At 36.5% G+C, this 9,516-nt stretch overlaps 1 protein-coding gene across 1 annotated transcript; it reads right to left on the reverse strand.

Annotated features, from left to right (window-relative positions):
• Positions 1-3,273: 3,273 nt before the first annotated feature.
• On the reverse strand, positions 3,274-4,041 carry LOC102259131 (vitamin K epoxide reductase complex subunit 1). The gene has a single exon (XM_005871582.2). The coding sequence runs from the start codon at positions 4,007-4,009 to the stop codon at positions 3,518-3,520; it is 492 nt and encodes a 163-aa protein (XP_005871644.1). The 5' UTR covers positions 4,010-4,041; the 3' UTR covers positions 3,274-3,517.
• Between the last annotated feature and the right edge of the window lie 5,475 nt (positions 4,042-9,516).

The following is a 9,516-nucleotide window of genomic DNA, read 5'->3' on the forward strand; positions in this document are numbered from 1 at the left end:
ATTAATAAATTAAATAAGCACAATAAAAGGAACAAACTGCTAGCAAACCTGAGCACATAGATGAATGTCAGAATCACTGTTTAGTGACTCAACCTAGGAACAAAGTATTATATACTGCTCAATTACATTTATGTCAAAAAACAGACTAATCTATGGAGACAAAAGAAAATGATTGTGTCTTAAGGCAGGCGGTAGAGGGATAGGTGGGATATGTCAGAGATGAAGGAGCTGTTGTCTGTTTTGATTTTGCTGGTTGCCCCTACAGTGTTCACAGCTGTCAAAACAAAATGAATTGTTGATTTGTTTATGGCAGCCATTGTGACAGGTGTGAGGTGATACTTCATTATTGTTTTAATTTGCATCTCTCTGATGATTAGTGACTTTGATCATTTTGTTTTCATAAGTCTCTTGGCCATCAGAATGTCTTCTTTGGAGAAGTGTCTATTTAGGTCGTTTGCCCATTTTTTAATTGGTTTTTTGTCATCCTTTTGTTAAGTTGTATGAGTTCCTTATATTTTTTGGAAATTAACCCCTTATCAGATGTATCATTGGCAACTATATTCTCCCATACAGTGGGCTCCCTTTTCATTATATTGGTTGTTTGTGTTTTTTTTTTTGTTTTTTCTGTGCAGAAGCTTTTTATTTTGATGTAGTCCCATTTGTTTTTTTTCCTTGCCCTAGGAGAGGTATCGGCAAACATTGCTATGAGAGATGTTTGAGATTTTGCTTTCTGCCTACATGACAAGTGCTGGCAAGGATGTGGAGAAAAGGAAACCCTAGTATGTACACTGCTGGTGGGCATGCAGACTGGTGCAGCCACTATGGAAAACAAAATGGAGTTTCCTCAAAAAATTAAAAATGGAACTCCCATTTGACCCAGTGGTCCCACTTCTAGGAATATATCTCAAGAAACCAGAAACACCAATCAGAAAGGATATATGCACCCATATGCTCATAGAATATATGCACCCCTATTTTCCTAGCAGCACTATTTACAACAGCTAAGATCTGGAAACAGCCCAAGTGCTCATCAGTAGATGAGTGGATAAAAAAGCTGTGGTGCATCTACACAATGGAATATTATGCAGCAGTATAAAGGAAGGATCTCTTACCCTTCTTTTCTTGAGACAGCATGGAGGGATCAGGAGAGTATTATGCTAAGTGAAATAAGCCAGTCAGAGAAAGACAAGTATCATATGGAACCTAATGAATAAAATAAACTGATGAACAAAAGAGATTTATGACATAGAAACATGGAACAGACTGATGGATCTCAGAGGGAAAGAGATAGTGGGAGTGGGAAAAGATTAACTAAAGAACTTATATGGCCCTAACCGGTTTGGCTCAGTGGATAGAGCGTCAGCTTGCGGACTGAAGGGTCCGAGGTTCGATTCTGGTCAAGGGCATGTACCTTGGTTGCGGGCACTGCCGTGGAGGCAGGAGAGGCTCCCGCCACCGCCGCTGCACTCACGAGCTGTGAGCCCAGCTTCTGGCGGAGTTGCGTTCCCCCTGTGTGAGAACACTGACCACCAGGGGACAGCTCCTGCATTGAGCATCTGGTGGTCAGTACACGTCATAGTGACCGGTCATTCCACTGTTTGATCAATTTGCATATTAGGGTTTTATTATATAGGATATGCATAACCCATAGACACAGACAATAGTGCAGTAAAAGCTTGAGGGGGATCAGATGTGAGGTGGAGGGGCCAATGGGGAAGAAGAGAGGGCATCTGTAATACTTAAAGAAAACAGTAAAGGAAAGTTTAAAAACACACTCCATAAATTGTCTACTTTATATAGATGTGGTACATTGTATATAAATTATTCCATAATTAACTTCAATAGGTTTTAAAGGATTAAAACTTAACAAAGTTTAAATTCCATTTATTCTTGTTCAACTACTATCGTCATAGTTTCTGAACACAGAAACAAGTATCTAATGGGGGTTTCCCCCACTATGCAAAGTAGGACATTGCTATGAAACCTTTCGTAAGCCAACCTTGTGTAAAACGAAGAAGCAATTATCTTAGGACACATCTTGCCAATGGATGCACAGAATAAATCAAGGTAAAGCACAGGTGCTCACAGACAGCTCAAACCTATGGCAGCTTGACGCTCAGATACCGAGGGACGTGCCAGGAGAAGGAGCTTAGAGGTGCCACTCTCGCTGTTCAGACTGTGTGCTGCCTCTATAACAGCTCACTGCAAATCGAATGCTGAGCCCTACTTTCGCCTTTTATTTGAAAAAGCAACATTCCTCTTTGGGTCTCTTTTGTTTAGCTAAAAAAAGGTACAAATGTAGGTCTTTTATAAAAGTGAAGTGGAGTAAGGCAAACATTTGAAAAGTGAGAGATAACTGTAACCAATGATAATTGTGTACTTTTATATTTTATGGTTGTTTGATAAATAATTTATATTGAAAACCTGGATAAGTTATGCATTGTCTATTTTAGTTTTTATTATATTGCATATTGTATATTTGTAGTTTTCCATATTGTCAACTGTAAAGTCATAATAAGGGGTCAATCACTATTATCATTAATATAATTTTTTGTAAGTGTAAGATAGAAATTTTTATAATATTCCCTATATAATATCAAATAATGGTGTTATAAGAATGAAGTGAATAGTATACTTACTATAAAAAATGAATGTGAAATCAAAATAGTAATTTGTGCAACAAAATTTGTTGTATGCCTAGTTCAATATAATATTTCTTAAAATAATGTAAAAAATTTAAAAATTCACACAAATTAGCAAAAATCACTTAAGACATTACAGGTAAGTAAAGTAAAAATGAACATCTGAATAATAACTTCATTGATAGAAAATTAAGAAATTGTTTAAATATGGAGCACAGAGAATTCAATAGCTCAAAAATAACTTTTCTATAGGGAAACATAAAAAACATATTTCTGAAGAAGCTGTTACAGAATTTTTATTTAAGAAATAAAATTTTAAACAAGAGAAAGTTTAGGTTTGGGAATAATATGCATGTACAGAAAACTATTGTATCTCCATTGATAGAAAATTAAGAAATTGTTTAAATATGGAGCACAGAGAATTCAATAGCTCAAAAATAACTTTTCTATAGGGAAACATAAAAAACGTATTTCTGAAGAAGCTGTTACAGAATTTTTATTTAAGAAATAAAATTTTAAACAAGAGAAAGTTTAGGTTTGGGAATAATATGCATGTACAGAAAACTATTGTCAACAAACTGGCACACTCTCAACATATGATTCTAATGACTTCTTCTTTTTTTTTTTTTTATACCAATTTAAGAAATTTTATTGCTCAGAACCTTCCCTCCTGGGGCAAAGGCAGGAGCTTTGGAAATCAATCCTTGGGGACAGAGCCAGAGGCACCAGGTGGAGGAAAGAGTGTGGCACATTTGGTCCATTGTCCTGTGTGGGGAGTATGGTGGAGGTGGGCTGTAGACTCCTCTAGGACCCAGGCGTGCTCCCCTTTGGCAAAGCTGACACACCAAAGCAGAGCATAAGAGGTCAGTGAGGGCTCAGTGCCCCTTGATCTTGCCCTGCGGTCTCTGGACCTCCTGGAAGCTGAGCACCATCAGGCCCACGTTGATGGCATAGGTAGTGATGCAAACAATGCAGAAATCATGGAGCACAAAGAACAGGATCCAGGCCAGGTAGAAAGAGCCGAGGAGAGACACCAGGGAGCTCAGCAGCAGCAGGGCAGACACCCAGCGGCCCCGGAGGCAACCTAACAACAGCTGCAGTGTGTAGAAGATGCATCCGAATATGCTGTTGGATTGATTGAAGACACTGTCTGGACCAAGCACTTGTTCCACCTGCCCGAAGCCCTGGCCCCACCTGGAGGAGAAGACGCGCGAACAGCTGATGGCGGTGCCCACGTCGCAGAGGGCGCGGTAGTCCCGGTCCCGGGCTCGCGCCGCCTTCACGTGCAGTGCGTAGAGCGAGAGCACTAAGCCCGAGAGGCAGAGCACCAGCCGCACCCCCCCGGGGCTGCCCCAGGTAGTGCCCATGTCTCGGTGTCCTGCCCAAGGCGCCGGTCGAAAGAATCCTCTAATGACTTCTATGGCAAATCTTATTTTAATTATTTTTGAAACTGCTGTAGGATTTTTAAAAGGGAGGGTGTGGCATGAACTCCTACAAAGTAAGAATTATAACTGACTTTAGATAGAAGTTAATCTCATGAAGTGAGATGATTAATCTTTTCTGCTTATAAACTCAGCACATGTCTTAATATTAACATTAAAGGAATTTGTGGTGTACATTTATGTTTCAAAAAGTAAAGAAATAATGTCCTAAGGGTTAAATATTAACATCATATTTACTCTATATTAAAAAATGTTATTTTTGCTCACAGACATATAATCTATAGATTTATCTCTCTCTTCTCCCCTTCCTTGTAGTTTTGATTAACATGAAATACTTATTAATTACCTCATAATAAATTACACCTCATCATCCGTATCATTAAACCTTCCAGGAGATGGCACTATAACACTTTGTTTTTTAGTCTGGATAACAAATCTATAAGCCAAAGGTTATCATAACAATATATTATATTATATTGAGTTAGTTAAGCATTATTTTTAGTCAACTATATTATCCTAAATTATTTATCTTGAAAATTGTTTATTATATATTTCTCTAGGCTTATATGAAAAGTATGAAGTATTCTATTTCAAGATTATGATACATAATTTAGTGACTGGCTAATTTCATTTTACAATTAAATTTAAGAAATAATTTAACCTGATAAAGGAGACCATAAAAGTGAATCAAAATGTTGCAGGTTACAATGTTTAATAATCTTATATAATAAAAGCCTAATATGCTAAGTGTCTGGTTGTCTGGTCATCTGTTCAACCAATCAAAATGTAATATGCTAATGATATGCTAAGACCGCTCAGCTGCTTGCTATGACGTGCACTGACCACCAGGGGGCAGACAGTTGACTGGTTGACTAGTTGCTATGACGTGCACTGACCATCAGGGGGCAGCTACTCAATGCAGGAGCTGCCCCCTGGTAGTCAGTGCACTCCCACAGGGGGAGTGCCACTCAGCCAGAAGCCAGGCTCAAGGCTGGCGAGCACAGCAGTGGTGGCGGGAGCCTCTCCTGCCTCTGCGGTTGTGCTAAGAATGTCCCTATAGGGAGCGCGGGCCTAAGATCAGTCGGACATCCCCCAAGGGCTCCCGGCCGGGCTGAGGGACACCCCCCTGAGTGCACAAATTTCGTGCACCGGGCCTCTAGTAATGATAAACTGCAACAGTGCCAGTGCAGATCTTCTCCATAAATAAAATAAGGAAAATTCCTGCTCAACATGATTTAGATTTGTGATGATATTGAGAGTACCTGGAATTTCATTCTCTATTGTATAAATTTGGTGGTTTTATAGACAGACACATATTTCCATATTTATAAAATTGATATTACACATCAATAAGGTATGAAATGAACCCTTTCAAGATTTAGTATGTAAAACCTATTATATTTCAGCCTCCCCCCCCATTCTAATCCATTCTTATGTGACCATATGGAGGTATTTTTTTGTCAAAGCATCATGAAGGAAATTGGACAGATTTATTAGTGTAGCTCATAGAAATATTCATTAAGCTTAAGTTCTAGGTGCTGATGATATGATGATAAAATAGATATTTGACCTTGAGGAGTTAAAAGTCTTTTATGATGCAGGTGCATGAAGTTACATTAATTTGTTTTGTCTGTGTGTGTGATGTAGATAATTGAACAGATGAAGAGCTTATTGTACTTTTAAGAATTTAAAAGGTGTCGACAAAAGTATTTAGGGGTTTCTAAAATGTAGTATGGTAGTCAGAAAAAATAACCATTGAAACATACATTAAGAATCTTTTCATGCCCTAGCTGGTTTGGCTCTGTGGATAGAGCATTGCCCTGTGGACTGAAGGGTTCCGGGTTTGATTCTGGTCAAGGGCACATGCCCAGGTTGCAGGACTCGATCCCCAGTAGGGGGCATGTAGGAGGCAGCCGATCAATGATTCCCTCTCATCATTGATGTTTCTCTCTCTCTCTCTCTCTCCTTCTCCCTTCCTCTCTGAGATGAATTTATATATATTTTATTTATGGAGAATCTTCTCCATAAATAAAATAAGGAAAATGTCTGCTCTCTATTAAGTAACTCTGTGCCAGGGCTCAATTCTGACCATAATTCACAACTTGAGGAGGAGATTCCTTCCCAATCTAGCAACTGCCACTCTACCTGTCTCATCTAAGGGAGAGAAAAAGAAATATATAGTCAGCAGGAGGGGGCCAAGTCTTCAAGAATATAAATCAAGAATGCTTGTGCCATAGAAGTGAGCAGGAGGCTGGGAAAAAATAAAAGCAAAACTGAAAACTTGCAAGGGTCACATCCTCAAGATACAGGCCCAGTGAAGGACTGAGATTTAATCAGATGACTATTGAAGGCTTTTCTTTCCTCACAAGTTACTACCACAAAAACAGAGCTCCAGTATAATGATTGCAGCGATTGCAGCTGGAAAAGCTGAAAGATGTAGACTTTTTTTCTGAGGAGAATGTAAGCCTTATACTTATATAAGAAAAAAATACACTTTAAAACAAAGGCTTTAACAAGAGACCATAAAGGACACTACCTAATGATCAAGGGATCAATTCAACAAGAGAATATGACCCTTGTAAACATTTACCCACTCAATGTAGGAGCACCTAAATTTATAAAGCAAATTGATAGACATAAAGGGGGACATTGACGGTAATACAGTTATTATAAACAACTGTAACACCCATTGACATCAATGGATTGATTAATCATTCAGACAAAAAGTCAACATGGAAACAGTGGACTTAAATGGCACCTTAGACGAAAATGGATGGCATTGATATTTGTATAGAATTTCATCCTAAAGCAGCAGAATATACTTTTTTTTTAAAGTACACATGGAACATTTTCCAGGATAGACCATATGTTAGGCCACAAAACAAGTCTCCATAAATTTAAGAATATTTAAATCATATGAAGCATCTTCTCTGACCATGATGGTATGAAACTAGACATCAATTACAAGTAGAAAACTGAAAAACACACAAACACATGGAGGCTAAATAACATGCTAGTAAACAATGACTGGGGTTAACAACAAGATCAAGAAAAAAATCAAAAGATACCTTGAGACAAATGAAAATTAAAACACCCTGATCCCAAATAAGACATAGTGAAAGAAGTTCTAAGAGGAAAATTCATAGTGAGACAGGCCTAACTCTAGACACAAGAAAAATCCCAATCTGACCTTGCAGCTTAAGGAACTAGAAAAAGAACAACAAACAAAGCACAAAGTGAGTAGAAGGAAGGAAATAATAAAGATCAAAGTGTAAATAAATGAAACAGAGTGTAAAAATTCTAAAGTTAAATGAAACTAAGAGCTGGTTCTTTGAAAAGTTTAACAAAATCAGTAAATCTTTAACCAGACTCACCAAGAAAAAAAGAGAGAAGAGCTAAATAAATAAGATTAGAAATGAAAGAGAAGTGACAACTGACACTAGGAAAATACAACAGATTATAAGAAAACACTCCAAGAAATTATTTGTCAACAAATTGGAAAATCTGGAAGAAGTGGATAAATTCCTAAAAACATACAGTATTCCAAGATCAAGAAGAAACAAAGTCTGAACAAACTGATAACTACTAACAAAATCAAATCAGTAATCAAACTACCAAGACAAAACAATTATGAACTGATAGCTTCACAGGTGAATTTTATCAAACATTCAAAGAATTAACAACTGGGTTTTTTTTTGTTTTTTTTTTAACTATTCTATAAAAATTTAGGAGGAGGGAAGGAGCTCAAGGTCATTTTAAGGTCAGCAGTATCCTGATTCCAAAACCAGAAAAAAAAAAAGGACATTTTTGCCCATTATTATGCCAAAAACATAGAAGCCAAAAACCCTTAGCAAAATATTGCCAAACTGAATTAAGCAATACATTAAAAAATTATATATCACAATCAAGTGGGATTTATTCTGGGGATTCAAGGTTGATTCAATATTGGCATGTTAATTATTGTGATGTACCAGTATGCATAATGAAGGGTAAAAGTCATACTTTCACATTAATAGATGCAGTAAAAGCATCTGACAAAATGTAGCATCCATTTATGGCAAAGTGGGAATAGAGGGAACATACCTCAACACAATAAAACCCACATCTAGTATCATATTCAATGTTGCAAATCTAAAATCATTTTCCTTAAGAACAAAATAAGGATATCTACTTTCAATATTTTGTTCAATATAGTATTGATATTAAGGCCAGAGCAATCAGAAAAGGAAAAGAAATAATAAAAGGCATCCAACTGGAAAGGAAGAAGTAAAACTGTTAGTTTTTGCAGATGACATGATTCTATATATAGAGAACCCAAAAGATTTCACCAAAAACTAGAAGAACTGATAAATGAACTTAGTAGAATAGTGGGATACAAAATTAATATTTAGAAATAGGTTACCAATGAGATCAAGAAAGAAATAAAAAGCTTCCTGATGATAAATGAAAATGAAGTTACAACAACCCCAAATCTCTAGGACACAGCAAAAGCAGTCCTGAGAGTGAAGTTAATAGCACTACAGGCCCACCTCAAAATCTCAAAAAAACAAACAAACAAAAAAACACAAGAAAAATTAATGATAAACTATTTAACCCTACAAGTTAAAGAATTAGAAAAAGGACAACAAGAAAAGCCCAGAGCAAGTAGAAGGAAGGAAATAATAAAGAATAGAGCAGAAATAAATGACATAGAGACTAAAAACACAGTGAAACCAAGAGCTGGTACTTTGAAAAGATAAATAGATTGATGAACCATTAGCCAGACTCATCAAGAAACAAAGAGAGAGGACACAAATAAATAAAATAAGCAATAAAAGCTGTGAAGTAATACTGACACCACAATAATACAAAGGATTTAAAAAACAATACTACGAACTATATGCAAATAAGCTGGACAATATAGATGAAATGAACAAATTCCAAGAAAAATACAATCTTCCAAAAGTGAATCAGGAAGAATCAGAAAACCTGAATAGACCAATAACAATTCATGAAATTGAACAGTAATAATAATAAAAAAAAAAAACTCCTAGCAAATAAAAGCCCTGTTCCGGAAGACTTCACAGGAAAGATGAAACAAACATTCAAAGGAGAATTAACACCTAACTTCCTCAAACTATTCCAAAATATCCAAGAGGAAGGAACTTCCAAGATTTCCTCTTAGGCTAGCATTCTCCTAATCCCAAAACCAGATAAAAACACTACAAAGAAAGAGAATGAGAGGCCAATATCCCTGATGAACATAGATACTAAAATCATCAACAAAATATTAACAAATCAGGCCTAGCAATATATTAAAAAGATTATACACCATGACCAAGTGGGATTTATTTCAGGGATGCAAAGCTGGCATAATATTCGCAAATCAATAAATGTGATACATCACATAAACAAATTGAAAGACAAAAATTACATGATCATATCAATAGATG

The sequence above is a fragment of the Myotis brandtii genome, unplaced genomic scaffold, assembly GCF_000412655.1.
Source record: "Myotis brandtii unplaced genomic scaffold, ASM41265v1 scaffold348, whole genome shotgun sequence".
NCBI lineage: Eukaryota > Metazoa > Chordata > Mammalia > Chiroptera > Vespertilionidae > Myotis > Myotis brandtii.

Bases quoted from the DNA above. Each gene is read 5' to 3' on its own strand.
- LOC102259131 (XM_005871582.2), bottom strand. From the start codon at position 4,009: ATGGGCACTACCTGGGGCAGCCCCGGGGGGGTGCGGCTGGTGCTCTGC.